Here is a 17,789-nt window from a genome sequence, read left to right on the forward strand (position 1 = left end):
TTAAAACACTCCCTAGTGTATATTAAAATGAAACAAAACATACATGATGAAAAAAAATACATTTCTTTTGAGAAAAATAACACTTTAACCAACCTGCTGCAATTGGAACAACTTAATTCCCAATATGAATATAATATATAAGCATTTTGTTGTGTTTACTGTTCAATGAAACAAACTTAGAATGGAGAAGAGTTACAAATAACAACAACAATTGTGAATACATTTGGCCAAAGAATACTACTGCAATTTATACTAACGCTACTATAATACCGTATTAAATTATTATTATGCCCATGCCTGAACGAAACTGAAATTTTATTTTACAAACTTAAGGACATAGCAGAGGTCCCTATGAACAAGACTGCCCTATAATTTTACTTTACAAATTTAAGGATCTGCTTTTATAGCTGTTTGAATATTGGGAAACTATGAAATTATTATTCTCATTATGTCTTTTGAGCTAACTTTGATGTCACTTTTCTCCAAAATGGTATAATAATATCTCATGGCCATACACATGGGCATAGCTTAGGTCAGCTTGAACAAGACTGAATGGGAAATTTAATCTACAAATTTAAGGATCTGCTTTTACAGCCTTTTGAATAGTGGGAAAGTTTGAATGCTTTTAGTGCCACCGTACAGCACCGTACACCACTATACCGTAACACGTGGAATAGACGGTCATTTATTTTCAGCGTGCGGCTCACACGGGGGATGTGGGCTCACTTGACCGCAGTTATTCACCTCAGTGGAGAGAGGAGCCCTTTCAGAAAAAGCACGTGGCTCAAATATGTACGTAGTTTGTCCTGACCCGGCCACCGTTGATCAGGCGGCCGTGCTCCTCAGTCGGACACGTTCGCTCTGCAGTAACTACCACAGTACACGGATGTTATGTGTAAGTAGAGTCGATTCAATAGCGTATGAAACTCCATTACATGTGTATACAATCACAACGTCAAATACATGTTTGGATATTGTAAGATACACCTTGACAGAAGAGAAGACGCACTCTGACAACGCTCATTAACTGGCGCTAACTCCCCCTGAATTAACGGAACCGTTAGCAAGTTAACAAGCGGTTCCTTGATCTACAGTTGCCTTCTGGTTCAGTCTGTTTCCGGCTGCGTTGGGACTCTGCTTAGTCTATGGTCGAATAGTCCAAAAAATACTTCTTAATGTCTAAGCCTAACCACTTTTTATTGACCTCTGTGGAAAACGTAGAAAAGTGTAGACGAAATGATTGTAATCACAGATGAATGTCATGCACTCTGGTTAGACGTGTTTGGGAGAGCGAGTGAAACGCAGTGCGCATGCGCGTGAAAACAAGAAGTTATCGTCTTAATGTATTTAAGCAAATTCTACATGTTTTTTTTATGTGTTTGTTATTCAGCCCTCTTGTTTCATGATGCTGGAGAAGATATGCTAAGCAAGAGAAGGAAAAAGAAGAAAAAGCACAAAGAAAGAAAGGACGCAGAAAGTAGAAATAAATGAAGAAAGGTAGGTTTGATGTTGAACAATGTGTCTTTATGCGTCTATTTTTCTTCACGGGAGCCTTGACATTTTAAAATAAAAGGTTAATGTAGATTATTGTTTATCGTTATGAACGTTGACATGACATTAATTCTACCATTACTTTTCCATTTTAATTTCTTTTACTATGCAGACGATGCCCAGTATCCGGCAGCTGAGACAGAGAGTTCGTAAGAATAGTAAATGGAGCAAAGAAGCCATGAAGCAGGCCATGCAGGAGGTGCAGGCAGGCAGGCTAAAGATAAGGCAGGCGTCCAGGCAATTTGGAGTCCCAAAGTCAAGCCTGTCAGACCGACTCACTGGACGTGTAGCCGCTGACTGCGTCCAAGGCCACCCCCAGCTTCTCACTCCTGAAGATGAGAGGTCCCTGGTGGAGTATTGCTTGTACAATGCCAGTCACGGGTGTCCTCAAAGAAAGGATCAGGTGGTGGCCAAAGCTCTGGCCATTTATAATGATCGTAATCCGCACAAACCTCGGACTGTTCTCGGCCAAACCTGGTGGATTAATTTTAAGGAGCGGAACCAATATCGCCTTACCTCCCACATCCCAGCCATTACTGACCGCGGTAAGAAATCACCCACTAGAAGCGGTTTACTCAAAGACATCCCCTTGTCCGGGTTAACCCCGCCACATTGTTTGTCCTCATCTCCATCTTCCGATCCCTACCTCACACATTCACTCATAGCATCAGGTCGCGTAACTGCGGAACTGGCCTGTGTCCTGTCCAAAACCAAGACCCGTGAGATCCAAAACCTCAGGAGTAGTGCCCATGTGTTGACGGTTCAGCAAATGTCCAATGTCATCAAGAAGGTGGGGAACAGTGCAGCCAGAATGGAGGCCAGGAGTGTGAAGCAACAGGGGCCAGAAGACGCCGACCTGGAAGTCTCTTCCTCTACCTTACCTGGTGGCTCTCGCCTCAGCCGCAAAGGAAGCCTGCCCTTCGGGGCCCAACCAGCCACTAGTTCTGGTGCAGCTGGTCCCTCAGCCGTCTTTGCCTCCCACAGTGCCTCATTCGCCTCCCGCAGCACGCCAACCAGCATGAGCGTGTCTTCCAATGACCAGCATCATAACATTGGAGATGGTAAAGTTTCCTTAATTGTTTTGATTGAGAAAGCATTTCTGTTTTTACATATGAATGACAGTTATTATTTGAATGTTTTAATATGATTTTGTAGAGCATACAGCAAGTCCCAAGCTCTTTCCTCCCCCTATCATTAGAAATACTTGATATAATCAGTAAAGACAATGTAAAACACATTCAACATAATTGTAACATGTGGCTAACATTAGCTATAATAAAACACTAACCATATCTAGACCACTAAAGCATGGATTTTCATATGCACAGCTTCCAACCTTTGGCAGACCGCCTCTATGCCTCCAGCGCCCCAGTCTTCTCCCGGCTCCTCCTCCTCAACTGCTGAACCCACAACATCCACTAGTACGTATGCCGAACAGTCTTGACATGTAAACCTATAAGATATTCTCCAATTTCTTCACACGTGTCCTGTTTTTCTTTTTTTTTCTTCCTCTGACTAGGTCACATTGCTAGAAAGAAGAGAAAATTGGAAAAGAAGATTTTGCGATGTGGAGGGTGTCGACAGTCATATCCTCCAAAGAACCCAGAAGGATTGGTTCTGTGGGTTCAATGTGACAACTGCCACAAAATGTTTCACACCGTTTGCGTGAGCTCAGACATGGACCTGGATGACGATGAATTTTGGTGTTTTTGGTGCCTCGATCTGTGATCAAGGCAATTTTAGTTTGACTTCAAGTCACAATTTTTCCACATTGACAAGACTTCTGCTGCAAAAACATTTTCTTTGTCTGACACAAATTGAAGTCACATTTGTATACTGCGTTTTGTGTGCAAATGCATGTTTTAAAGAATAACCATTTGAAATGAGGGGAGCTTTTACCCCAGCAGGTGTTGGTATGCCCTGAAAATGTTAAATATTAGAGCCTTTACATAATCTGTAGTGTATTTCTTAACGGCAGAAAGGCATAAGTTGACATCCAGTTGACTCAGTTTCTGAAAAATACCGCATGGGGGCAGTAGTTTACAAGGGAGAGTCTCATATGTTTGGAAAAGCGCACAGCACCAGGAGGTGTCTCATGGAGTTCCATGTGTCGTCAGTGTTATGTTATCCATGACAATGAATAAGAGAACAACTGTATTTGCACATGCAGATGTTAAGCTGTTTGTGAGGCTTTCTACAAAAACTGTGACTCTAAAACATATTTTTAAGGTCAGAGACTGACTTGGAGGAACATAAATGTTGTTTTTTGATGCCTTGATGTTTGTTGTTTTAAAATTTCAGTTTGACAACACTGTCATTACGAACAGTAAAGTTTACAGACTCAAATTTAAGTAAATTGTGATAGTGCATTACTTTAAGTAGTTGGATGGATAATTCAACCCCGCTATGATTATAAAATACATTATATACAGGGTGCAACAGTAAAATATACAGTTTTAGGATTTGACATTTGTTGTTATTTATGTGAATGGCAAATCTCTGTCTACAGTTACAATTGGCTTTTACGTTGGTTTAATGAATAAATATATCATAATCATACCTTACCTGCAAAGCACCACCGTTTATACATGACACTTTAATACCAAGGAGGTCTCTCTTGCGCTCTCTCTCTCTCTCTGTCTCTGTCTATCTCTATCTCACTCTCTCAATTCAATTTAATTGGCTTTATTGGCATGAATGTTGGAACTAAAATATTGCCAAGGCATCAAGACACAGCACAAACACAAAAATATACAACTCACATGGACAACAACAATAATAATAAAACATAATAAAACCCTCTCTCTCCCTCTTTCACTCTCTCCAAATCTCTTCCCTTCTCCCCTCTCTTTCCCTCCCCTCTCTCCCCCCCCTTCTCGCCCCCCTCCTCCTCTGCCCCCCCCCCCCCCTCCCGCACTCTCTCTCCCTCGCTCTCCCCTCTCTTTCCCTGCTGACAGGTACTTCAAGGTTGAGTCTCTTTCAGACATCACTGAGGTGCAGACGGCAACAGGAGAGTCGCTGTCATCCGCGGACAGTAAACTTTGCAGTAGCCGGTGCAACGTGCCGGAAGGACGCTACGAGAGCCCGTGCAGGGACAGGACGGGGGCTCCTGGCTCAGCAAGTGTCCTCCTCCGTGCAGCAGTCCGCTGCACCGCCTCTGTGTCTCTGCAGCTCCCGCAAGGTGAGACACATCTTTTGACTTCAATGGTTGGCATCGTTTTGATTCATGAACATTTGCCGGAGAAATAAATTCAGTCAGTGTTTTACGCCTTGAAGATGCAGCCCGCCTCTCTCCACCTGCAGGACGCACGTCTGCACGGTGCACTTGACTTCACATCACTTGGTGCAGTTCAAATCAGGCAAATATATATATGTGTGTGTGTGTGTGTGTGTGTGTGTGTGTGTGTGTGTGTGTGTGTGTGTGTGTGTGTGTGTGTGTGTGTATATATATATATATATATATATATATATATATATATATATATATATATATATATATATATATATATATATTGTTTTTAAATCAAATCAATTTTGCAAGCTTATTCCCATTTGAGCTGGGGTACCCCTGACACCATGTTAGTCCTTCTCCATAAACAGATGCAGAGCTGTTTGATAGTTTGTGCAGAAGCCAAGCATTTCCCCGAAGGAATGCCCTTACCTCAGAGCTGAGTCATGCAAATTATACCTCCCTTCTCCTTCTCCTTCTCCCATCCTTCAGCTGTTATCATCAGGCCACTGTCATTTAATCTATAACACAAGTTACATTTCATAAAGAGAGTGAGTTCTTTTACAGCACACATTCTTGAAAATCTTTTTTTCTTCAATAATTCTGGAGGGACATTTGCAAGATTGTTGCAAACTTACTAAAACGTTTCATTAAAGTGGAAAAGAAAGATTGATTTTCCTCCCAAGATTTCCCCAATTTCTGAAGACACGTAAAGTAAAAGAGATTCCATACGAGTGATGACTAGTTGCAAACGTTTCTCTGCATATCCAGCGTGTTATGTTTTATAGGCCAACAAACAGTGATGTGGAAACATGTTGGCTCACAGCCCCGAAAATATTTTGGAGAACCAAGCAGCGTTGAAGATTTAATACGCCAGCCAGTTTTTAGGATTAAATAAATCTTTATTATATTGATTCAGTTTCAATTATACTTATTAGTGTCTGACTAGCGACTTGAGTATTATGAGGGTTTATTCCCTCAAGGACAAAGCACAGGAGATGAATGTTGACTATAGAAAATTAATTTTATGGGGTTAAATTACACTGCCAAAGTAGTTCCCTGTTACCCTCGGGGCTTGTAAAAGAAATACAGTGACACTTGTATTTAAATACCCAATAAAGCAGAGAAAAGTAGCCCCTGGGAACACTGGAATCAGTGATCAGAGAACGATTTTAAATGAAACGCAAACCTCCTGGAGGCACAAACCCACACCAAGTGCAAACCGCTGGTATCGTGGTGCGGTGGGATAATAGTCGCTCTGCTGGAAGCGCACACAGTGAAAGTCATCTTGCATTTCACACAAATAAGATGTTCGCTGCTGTGTGGCTACTTAGCTGCAAGCCCAGCCATGCTGATGATATGCACCTGTGTGTGTGTGTGTGTGTGTGTGTGTGTGTGTGTGTGTAAGAAAAGGATGGCCATACAAAGGGAAGATGGAGGAAGAGAATATGGAAACCATAAAGGAAAAAGACGGAAAAAAAGATGAGAGAACATGTGAGGAAACAAAGAACACAAGTTTAGAGTATTAGATAAAAGGAAAGCGAATGTGAGATGTTTTTAACCAGCCCTAAGATTACTGCCTCCGAGTTATTCAACCTGATCCTCACTGACATGTGATCCTCTGTCATATTCCAGCTGCGTATTGCTACTGAAACCTACAGGGAAACACTACCAGGCAGCTTCAGACACGTTCTCAAGGCAAGCACACACAAATAAAATGATACTCCACCTCTGTCGAATGTTTACGTTCACACTTTGGACGTAGTTCGGGGAAGATCATGGAGCTTCTCATATCCAGAGCACAGAGAAATACTGAACAGCTATAGGTCTTGTTGGATCAGGTCAGTGTGGTGATATACTTTGTTTTTTATGAGTTTTGCCAGGTTAAACTGTGTGTCAAGTATTCTTTTTCTTCTCTTGAATTAAGAGTCAGTGATGGTTGACGATAAGACTTGAGATCTTACTTTAAAAAGTACTCACTGACTACAACTTGGCAACGTTTCAATATAATGAAGTAATTTATCAACCTGTGGTCTTGTCCTGGTGATATTCTAACTTGTTTTTATTATCCAAAGGTTTTAATGAATTCAAGCAAATTGTAATTCAAATCTAAGGAATTTGTTCCCCCCTTTTTGTTTTTACATTTGTTGAAGGGAAGATGATCACAAGAATGTGAATATAATGATATTAAACTCCAACAGTCTAGCCCTAATAGCTACAACATGCTATTTGTGATGGAATTATTCACATGTTGCCAGCTACAGTTTGTGCTTTGCTTGTTTAATTGTGTACGTATGGCATGTCTTGAATAAGACAGATGAACTGAACTTTGTTGGTTGCACTGGCCTCGGTTGTATTCCAGCTGGGGTGAGTTTGCTTATTGTCATGTGGCCTTTTTAGTCATAGGACACATGGTAAACCAACCTACCTGCAATTATTTGCACAGTGGGCAGCAACAAATGTCTCATCTTCTCTTCGTGGCATCCTTCATTTGAAATAAGAAAACATTGAGCTCACCGGCTCAATAACAGGAGCTGGAATTGCCTTGGTGGTGATGCTGATGTTATTTTTGCGGCTTAATTCAATTGGTTGGATTGTGTCAGTCTAATGTGATTGGCAAAACGGACACCCTTGGACTATAGAAGGCAGCCATTACAGACATTCGAGAGTGAATGAGCAAGATGGAAAATTGTCCTCTAATGCTGTCATGGCTGCTCCGGACAATGAGTATGATATTTGCCATAGTTACGTTGGTATTTGTTGAGTCTTTGTCGAATAGCCAGGCCTGTTTGGATCATTCGGTGAGTGGGATGCTGGGATAGGTCAATTTATTTATATTCTATTTTACAATGGGCACTGTGACCGTGCTCCAGAGAAATGTGGTCATGGGAAAAAAGATGAGGTCAAACTAACAGGCAGAGGAAGTTGGATTGGACCGGAAAGGAAGAAGAACCCCCAAGGGACGAGAGTATACGGGTTCAGTTTTCCGTATGGGGATCTTGTTCTCTGGATCAACTGGGAATGCTCCTCCTCAGTGCTCAGGTCTTTCTACTCATCAGCGCTGACCTCTTCTCTTCTCCCTTGTGCTGTCAGCACTGCTGGTAATGTGTACGAGCATGTCTAATCCATTGTAAACAGAAAAGATGTGAGTTACACATGATGAAGCCTTTCTCTTTGGCCAGTCGGTGGCATCCCTACTGAGTTGCCTCTCATGACAACAACCGGTGTTTGTTTTTAGTCCAGAAAAGGAACCCTGATCTCCCCAAAGTACATGCAAAATATGTTAAGTTAACATATTTTGTTAAGTTTTCCTTTTTTTCCCTCCAAGCAAGCAAGTCACGTCTAACTCTTTTAAACATGCTTTCCCTCTTCTACCCTCAAGTCTTCAAATGTATTTGTTTGTCTGGAAAAGGTTCTCTGATCTTTCAACAGTTTTCGACTATCCATGTGGAGCCCTTTTGGAAGTTTTACGAGATGAGCCGCTCACAATATCAGGAGAAAAGCCTCAACACTTCAAAATGACATCCAGCTGTTCAATAGGGTGTAATAGCCTCCTGAGCAGCGACACGGATCATCTGGCTGAAAGATGCCGTGAGAGGCCCCGCTATCAGTGTGCAGTAGACTGGGCCAGAGGCGGAGACAGACTGGGCGTGGCCAACGCAGGTTTCATTAGCATCTCCTGCTGCACCAGCTCAACGAACCCAGTGGTTCAGACTGTAAAACTTGAGACACATTTTTACGGTAATAATATGGAGGGCACCGTTTTTAGACCCTTTTCCCTCTGTGATAGTCCTTTAAAAAAATAAATAAAAAGGGAAACGAGGCAATTTGGCAGCAGTTAGAGATGACTAAATGTACTTTCTCTTAAACTTCACACAGAGGGCTCACTTTTACTGGTTTGTGAGGTTTCTACCGATGGGGTAAAAGAGGCAGAAAGGGCAGATGTCGATGTGTTCGTGGTTTCCCCCGAATGAAGCTTAGAAGCTGCTACCAGTATCATAAAAATAACATGACAGATATTCACAATATATGCATTATGGCTCAAAAAAGACATTTTCAGATATTTTTTAATTAGAATTATGAAAAGAAATAATGCAATTGTAGATATATTCAACAATATAAAGGTATTGACTGATTTGACAGAAAAAATATTTGTAAGTGTCTTTGATTACTAATTTGACGATCTGTCATTGTAAGTATGGTGCAACAGCAGTTTATTACATGGCATGTTACAGTGGTCATCCATCAAAATGACCTCCAGTAGCTTGTAGGAAGAATAATTACGTTAATGAACTGGGCATTAAGAGATGAAGCAGAGGTATGTTAGTGTGCATATTTGCAACATCAGCATAATGTGTGTCTGCCATAAAATAATGAAAGAGCCAATAATGTCGATACTCTTCGTGCATGCATTTTCAGACATGTGTGTCTGACCTATAGTGTTCTTGACACACTACCCATGACTATCACTGCTTTTACTATGAAGTGACACACACACAAACAACCAGGACATAGTGTGTCTCCACAAGTCAATTTATAACATTTAAGGTAGAAGTCATAGAGCTTAGAGAGCCTTGTTTTACACATAGCAGAGTAATGTAGAAATAGTGTCTTACAGAAAGTGCTCAATTCAGCTTGATTAGATTTATCTGTCTGGTTATTAGTTACGCTAAAATAATGAACTTTGTAAAACAAAATTTCACCAAAACAGAGGCTGTTGCCATTATCTATATTGGCCACTTCTAGTCATTGTGCAACTCTGGGTTCACATGACAAAGGGAGGTAACTGGAAGTGAAGTTAACGAGAGTGCTAAAAAACAAACGTAGATCTGTCATTGAGTTCTAATGTAGATTATCACCTGTTTGAAGTAAATATATTATACTGTAAATGTCAATCAATTCCCAGTTGTATCATTTATCTACTGTCCAGCTTCCAGAAAAGGAAATTCTGCTGGAAATCATCGTGAATATTTGGGTTTACCAAGCTGACATTGACATCACGTCAGAGTGCAGACATGAATGATGAAGCATGCTCTTCCTGATGCCTGCTGCTGTATACAGTATGCTACTGTGAATAAGCTCATTGCTGCTGGGACAAAGAGGTGGTTTATCCTCCTGAAGGACCTCCATTCCTCCATTAGGTTGAACTGGAAAATGTGCTTAACAGTGACAGAAGTCCATATACTGTATGAACGACTCCTCTTCCCTCATGATAACACACTCCTAGATCAGATTGACATGACTGAAAGAGGGGGCTGGTGTGTGTGTGTGTGTGTGTGTGTGTGTGTGTGTGTGTGTGTGTGTGTGTGTGTGTGTGTGTGTGTGTAACTGGAGATATATCCTAGGGTCTAACAACCTTTGGTGGCAGTCTGTGACATCACTTAATCTGATTGGGTGGGATAGGCGGGTTACTGCATGTCCTTATTGAACGCCTCTTTGCCTGACAAGGTTTTTAGGTCTTTACCACATACACACACACACACACACACACACACACACACACACACACACACACGCGCATAAAACATAATGACACCACAACCCCCAACATGCATGTGTGCTAAGCTTAACTCACTTAACACATGACACAAAGGACATAATGACAACACACAAGCAATGATGCTAACACACAGGTACTCAGTATGTACAGCAGAGAATACATTTTATTTATATATACGTTTGTTTTCTATTGATCCGGAACAACATTATACAGCTTCACCTTTCTGGAGGGTGAAAATAATCTAAAATGCAAAGAGGTTTTGTTTTACGGCATTGTTATTGCATGCAAGCGGCTTGTGACAGTTGGGAGCGTGGTGTGTAAGAATGAATTATTACATGAATATGTACCTTCAGATAATGTGTGTACTGTCATCCCTTTAATGTATCTAGTCGTACTAGTTCATTGTGTGCAATGTTAAAAAGCAATGCGAAGAAGTGATTTATGGCACTATTGCATTTTATATGATTTTTGCTTCGGTGTAATGAAGAACTGTAGTTCATCAGGTATTTCATTTGCTGCATTAAAAACAGACATACAGTACACATTGTGAAAACAAAATCTGAATTAATTTATTAGAAAATGTCCCAATCTACGACCATTGCCTTGATACAAAATGACGCATGCACTTAGATTCGTTGGGAGAGAATCATATTTGTCAGATTCCCAATAATGAAGGACTGGGCTTGGGAACTGGGCAAAAACACTTGATCAGCACATTTTCCTCTCTGTTTCTGTCCTCCTCTCGTCTCTGTCTGCAAACACACTGTGGATGGGTTTCCTGCCAACTTAAGACACTAACAGGATCCTTCTAAATGGAGCCAGTTTAAAGTCAGCGGATTTTGTTCGGTATATAAAGCTTCAACATGAATATTTCAACACTTTGTCATTACGTACAGTATGTTGCTGTAGTTACATGGCTTCTTGGTAAAAAACAAGATTTGTGGTTGTAATTATCAGAAGTGTTAGGCTGATAGCAGCTCTTATTACCGGTATCCAATTCCTGTGTTGTTGCTGTACATTCAGTTTTTTTTTTGTTTCGTGGCTGTATCTTGATTGGCAGCAGAGTTTGATTCTCAGTCTCAGTATCAGCCTTCTGTTGAGACTGAGACATCAGCACCCTTGGGTGTTGTCTGTAGTGTTTCTGCTAATCGCCCATAAGACTGATAAAGAACAAGACTTGGCTGCAGAGCTGCATTGCAGTGAAAATTAAAGGCACATATCTTGTAGAGGCGCACATGTACTCACACACAGACAACTGTGGATAAACGTGGCCCATACCAAATACACTTTTGTCAAGAATTGTGAATTCTGTACAAAAAACGCCGCCCTCATCTTGTTTTTCATTGGCACAAGTTATTTGCTGCTCAAATTCAGAGCAGAAATGTAAAAAAAAAACAGACTCACAAACTCACGTTTCAGAATTGAATCAATAAATACTTCATGTTTTACAGATATGTGTGCAGTCTGCAGTACTATGGGAGGAGTACAGTGTGTGAAGTATCAGTTAATGTCTGTAACTGGCTAATGTCTGTAAATGGCTTGGATGTTTTCAGTGAAACCTCCCACATCTTGTCTGTGCTTACAGTCCCAGACCCCCCTAAAAGCTTGTGAGCATCATTCACGTCTTGTTGTACTTTCCAAAAACCAACTCAAAGTAAACTTGCAGATTCCAGAGCCATTACAAGTGAAAGGACACTTAGCAGAGAGAATATGAGTCATTTATTTGGCTTTCATTTTTGGAATTATAGATTCCATGCATCAATTGCACAAACCATTGAATCTACCACTGTGTGAGATTAAATAATAAAGGTTTCACAATTTGTAGCTTTGGCATCAATTTCTAATTGTGTTTACTTGATTTCAATGACAATCAGCCACATAAAGTAAATTGATCTTCTTTTTTTCCTCTGTGTTTCAGGTGTGTGAGTGTGCAGATTGTATGTGCACCTCTGTGCATGCCGGCGTGGGCGTACACGTGTCACAATGAAGCACCAGTCCATCTCTCGATGGCTGAGCCAGCTGGGGCTGCCACAATACTGCCCTGCGCTGGAGCTGGAATATGACGGCGTAGAGGTAATACATGAACACACCAACAAACCTGCAATGTCTAAGGAAGTAGTTATTCCTTTAAAATGTTTAGTAAATAATGTCTGAAAGCAGGCTTTCCTCTTGAGGCAGCAGTAGACCAAACATGCCAACAAGGTTAACAAAAACCTACTTAAACCATTGTAAACTGGTTGCAGGTATTTAATGTAGATTGTTAAAAATAGTAATCATTTCCACAATAGTTATGAGACACTATAAAAGACTGCCCGCCTTTTTAAACTGAGGGCCTCAGTCAGCTTTGGTGGGAATTTCTCTGGGTTTGAATTCAGCAAATTTGCATGCTCTTTATGTAATGTGCACAGAAATAGACATAACAGCAAAGATCAAGGCCAACAAAGCTGGACAACTAGAGGTGAGGAATACACAGGAGTTGTAGTACACTTCAATACACTTCACCATCAGCCCAGACCTCATCTCTAAAGGGTTACAGGTAAAAGACCTTTGTGTCGGGTTTGCTTCTCAGGAAAGATAATCCTTTATTAATCCCTCAGTGGGGGACAGTACAAGAAATTACAAATAATTACTGTAACAACTCATTGTAGGTCTAAAATGAAGCACAATTCAGAACATGCATGAATCATGTTTCATTATCTTTATCTGGAAACTAATTTGCCGGTTGAAATTTGACATTTCCAGAACTGCTGCCATGTTTTCCGATTAAGGAAACCTGGGCAATACCCAAACACATCCCAAAGATTGTTCACAGTGCGCTCATATTGATAAGTAGGGTCAAGAGGAAACATACTTTTTGCAAAATTGTAGTTGATAATTATACAATTGTGCGCACTACCAACAGGGGTAAAGAGCAGATCTACGTTTTTATAATCTGTGAAACCCAGAAAAGGAAGATTAAGGCAATAAGACTTGAGGCATAGCAGGAAGAATGTCAAACAAATGGCTTTTTTTTGAGAGTCAGCACATAAAGCTGTCGCTATCTGAATGGTCAGACAGTAAACATGTCTTTTTATAGGGGGGTTTCAGTAAATGTTGTATAGGAATGCCAACTGTTGTCGTTCAGAGTGTTTCCCACTTCAGCTTAATACAGCGGCCCAATAAAACTTCATCACCGGCCTAATAGACTAGATGCACAGTGATGGGGGGGGGGGCTGTTTTTACATCCAACCATTGGCTTACTTCGATCTCAACACTGCACAGTCATTGGCTAGGAGATGAGATTGATTAGCCAATAACATGAATTATTCCATTACCTCCTGCTAATGTATACCCAGAATGCATTGGTGTAATTAGTGAAGGCATAATGGAGAAAAACCTTAAGACAAATGAGGAGGAAGGAGATACAGACTGTTGTTTCAGTCTGGTTTCACCATCATGGAGTTTGGATTGAAGTTTCTGTGTGAGATATTCTCTCAAAGTTAGATTATCTGAGTCTAAATCTACAAATTCAATCAGTAAATGTCACTGTTCACTGAGAGAAATGACATTGGTCAAAAGGATAACTTGCCTAGGGGCGTATGTTTGCAAATGAACGGCAGAGACACGTCCCAACAAATGTCCTTGGGAGGACTGAAGTACTGGGAGCAAACTTCTCAAATAACGTTTCGCATTATCTTCTGTCGCACACGCACAGAGAGAAATAGAGAAGAGCCGACCGAGGAGCAGATATGCGCTTCTGGTGTGATCATCATGGCCGAAGCCAGCTATGAGGTCATCGAGGTCCCGACCTCTGGATGTATTTCTTAAACGCCCCTCCTTCCCCCATCTGAACCAGTGAAACCGCTTGAGACTGAATGCCATCAGCTGTCTGTAGCGGCGAGGTGACTGGAAAGGGCAGAGAGTGTGGCGCACCGCGGCGTCTCCACAAAACATCATGTACTTAGTGATTTATGCACAGAATTAGAAGGTTCTATCTAAAACGATTGCCGCTCTGTCGGGCCATTCTTAAATGCTATTTGATGTTATATTTCTACACGTGATGATGATGATGATGATGATGATGATTTTATCAGATGCTTCACATAATCCACGTAGCAGACAGCCTGGTGTTGTACACTCGGACAACCCTAAACTGTTGTTTTAAATTGAGGTTTTTAAATGCAGACAATGTCACATTCACTCTGTCAAAGTCGATCGTGCGGAGAACATCCTTTGATTCATTCACAGTCTGATTCAAAGTGTTTCTCCTGAAAAGGAAAAGGGTAACGGTAATGATGGAACTGTTCAGCTGCAGAGTAATGGCTCCCCTTTTATTTCAGTTTAGGCTATAAGTTGTTAATAAAGATATACAATAACCTAATTTCATTCATGTATCTCTATGAATATAGTCAAAATGTGGAGCCAGAATGTAGCACAGGTATATCATAATACCTGTATCGAATTACAAGCACTTTAGACCAGGTGAGTGTTAAATTTATGAAATTCATCCAGTTCCCCTAAACAGCCAGAAATATCAGTTGGTATCATTGTTTGATCCTAAAGTGTATGAAAAGGATCTTAATTGATGGATGCATTATGTGGCATTATTAATATTTTATCTGCCAGGACTTTCTTCTCCCTGTTATTGCAGTCAAGATTAATGTGACATGTTTGCTAACACATCTCAAAAAGTTATAATAACAATATCCAGCTCAGTGGCTCCGAGGCATTCATGCTGATAGTTATTAAAACAAAACAAACTCAGCCAACATCCTCCACACTGGTGTCAGCTTCATGAACGTGAAGTGTCCAAAGAGCATCTGCAAACTTGTTTTTCTCAGTATAATGCACAGTATTTACGTTTATGCCTGTGAGCTACAACATTTTCAGGTGCACCTCTGATGAGCCAAGAAAACTGTGAGCCAACTTTACATGTTTCAATATGTAACTTCATGGAACGATAGAATGGTTCGCGCTCATCTCCAACACGGGAACATGGTTCGCATACCTGGAGGGAATGTGACTTTCCCTGAACTACCCGCTGTTTGGTTAACGGCAGTGCGAACAAAGACGGTGTGAACAAAGACAGTGTGAACAAAGACGGTGTGAACAAAGACGGTGTTCACGCTCTGCAGAGCTGCAGAACCACATTCACGGCCTCATTTGATTCATTTTAACATCAGATATTTTGATTTATGGCGCAGCTCTGTCTGTACCACACTGCTCTGCTGTTTCATCGCTGCAACAACATTCACGAGGGGCAAAACCAACATTCACAACTGCTACATCAACTCTCTATTAGGACTGGTATGAGAGACCATACTGTTGTTCTGGAGAAGAACGCGAAAAAGAAAACATGTCAAGTTGCTGCTGCACACAGAGGGAGACGACCAGGGAGGGGAGATAGATTTTGAGATAGATTAGGCTTGTGATATGCCAGCCGTGTCACACACACACACACACACACACACAATGAGCATCAAAGTGTGTTTGTGTGTGTGTTTATGTGTATTACGCGTGTTAAAATCAGCTGAACTAATGTAAGGTCTTCTTTAAGCTACTAACATGTAATTCCAGAGCTGTTGCTACACATTAACTACATTGACCGTGTGTGTGTGTGTGTGTGTGTGTGTGTGTGTGTGTGTGTATGTGTGTGTGTGTGTGTGCTACTGGCTACTTCGGTATGCGGGTATGTGGTCACGGCTGTGGATGCGTGTGTAACTTCTAACTTGCTGTTTGTGACTAAGAGTGAGTGTCAATTGGTTGTGCACTGTTTCTGAGAGAGATTGTGCGCGTGTGTGTGTGTGTTTATATTCATGGGTTTGCCCTGTGTAGTCTAAATAGAGCTTGTGTTTGTGATGAACTCAGAGAATGGTCGTATTGTTGAGAAACCAAAACAAGGGTTTGAGCTGGGAGAGTCCTGTGATGGCACAGTGGGTGTCATTTACATGTGTGTGCATGTGTGTGTGTGTGTGTGTGCCTGCCTGCCTGCCTGCCTGTGTGTGTGTGTGTGTGTGTGTGTGTGTGTGTGTGTGTGTGTGTGTGTGTGTGTGTGTGTGTGTGTGTGTATGTAGTTCCATTACTGTACATGGTTGAGTTCTGGTTCAAAGACTTTGTGGCTATTTGAGGGTCGTTCACGTTAATACCATAGTTAGGGTTAAAGTGAGGCAGGGTGTGTGTGTGTGTTTTTGAGTGTTTGTGTTTAAGACAACGCTATAATGACAGGAGCAGAATGAGGAGGGGAGGAGATGACACACTTTTGGAAGACAGGAGGTCACCAGTGGTCTCACCAACCTGTCTAGACACACAGCGTGTTACATATCCTCTACCAAGCACCTCCTGCAAAACAGTTCTCTGTTTATTGAACTCTAAGTCAGTTGTTAGTCCTCATGTTCTGGATATTGCATGAATATTTTTTATCTTAGCTGTGTGTTAAAGGTTCAACCTCCCTGCTTGTTTGTGATTGGCCAGCGGGTGTCCTTTGAGTGGGTTGCGACACCTCACACATAGCAGGAGTCAACAGTTTAACCTCTAACACAGGGGTGTCAGACATGCAGCCCGAGGGCCCGCCCGCTAACCAGTCCATTTTCCCGACTGGATGAAAAGTAAAAATTGCAGAGAAGTGATTCATTAAAATGTTTCAATAAAATTGACTGCTTTTCCTACTTGTCCACTAGGGGTTGTTCTGTCCTGATGAGAGCAGCATGTCCAATGCTGGATACGCTATTATAAAACATACGTGCTTACCTAGAGGCTGTGTGTAACTGCACTGTCAAGCGCAAGCTTATTCTCGTGCAGAAGCTGCTGCTAGAAAACGTTTTCCCAAATAAAAATGGACCAATTCCTTTTTTTTCCGCAGAGGTAAATGGGAAGCCAGTTTGATTGTTGTGTTTATTGCCTCTTGCAGTGAGTATGGTAGTATAATATTCAACGCCACTATCAGACTCAACATGTCGAGAAATACAAAAACCTGCGAGGACAAGTGAGAACAGACGTCATCATCGGTTCTGCAAATCGATTGTTCAATAATTGTGAACGTTTTCAGAAAATACTTGTCCTTCTTTACACAAAAGAAATGGAACCATTTATTGTTGCTGTTGTTCAGAGCTTATGATGTAATGTATTTACTTAAATGATTGCATTTTTTGTCAAAAATGAAACCCCTTCTTGCCAATCGGCTTATCCTACTCTTGTTAATGTGTGTTGAGGATGCAATGTGAATGAAGGAACAAACAGTAAAGTCTATAGTTTAATCTGTGCCTAAACTAGTGCAGAAGGTGTAGCACTGTGTCTTATGACTGTTTGCCTGCATTCCATACTTCTTTCAGACGGGAGGAATGACCCTGTAAATGTGGTTGTTGTCAATCAGTGCACAGGTTTGTGCGTTTTTCAACAAATGCCCAGCAACATGTGTCAATTTCTGTTTGTACAGTCTTTTCAAAATAAACCTCTGACTTCAAAAACAGCTGGGTCAGGCTTAGGCAAGAAAACTACTTTGTCATTAGTGAAACAATTATTAGATCCAATGTT

General features: G+C 41.2%; 2 protein-coding genes across 3 annotated transcripts in view; one reads left to right on the forward strand and one right to left on the reverse strand.

The window, feature by feature from the left end:
* Positions 1 to 17,789, reverse strand: part of fnbp1l (formin binding protein 1-like) — a 132,077-nt gene that overhangs the window by 20,663 nt on the left and 93,625 nt on the right. The gene's annotated exons all lie outside the window — the stretch shown is intronic.
* Positions 814 to 17,789, forward strand: part of bcar3 (BCAR3 adaptor protein, NSP family member) — a 69,267-nt gene continuing 52,291 nt past the window's right edge. Inside the window, exons 1-6 of one of the 2 annotated variants that reach the window (XM_068589731.1) lie at positions 814 to 895; positions 1,391 to 1,497; positions 1,664 to 2,612; positions 2,880 to 2,972; positions 3,071 to 3,170; positions 4,509 to 4,732. In XM_068589731.1, the coding sequence (XP_068445832.1) occupies positions 2,586 to 2,612; positions 2,880 to 2,972; positions 3,071 to 3,170; positions 4,509 to 4,732 (444 nt within the window). In that variant the 5' untranslated portion in view covers positions 814 to 895; positions 1,391 to 1,497; positions 1,664 to 2,585. Of the gene's footprint in view, positions 896 to 1,390; positions 1,498 to 1,663; positions 2,613 to 2,879; positions 2,973 to 3,070; positions 3,171 to 4,508; positions 4,733 to 12,198; positions 12,354 to 17,789 lie in introns of those variants that run through there. The other variant, XM_068589732.1, reaches the window with a different exon arrangement.

This window comes from Clinocottus analis, unplaced genomic scaffold, assembly GCF_023055335.1.
Source record: "Clinocottus analis isolate CAN_PGR_092001 unplaced genomic scaffold, fCliAna1.0.p SCAF_23, whole genome shotgun sequence".
NCBI lineage: Eukaryota > Metazoa > Chordata > Actinopteri > Perciformes > Cottidae > Clinocottus > Clinocottus analis.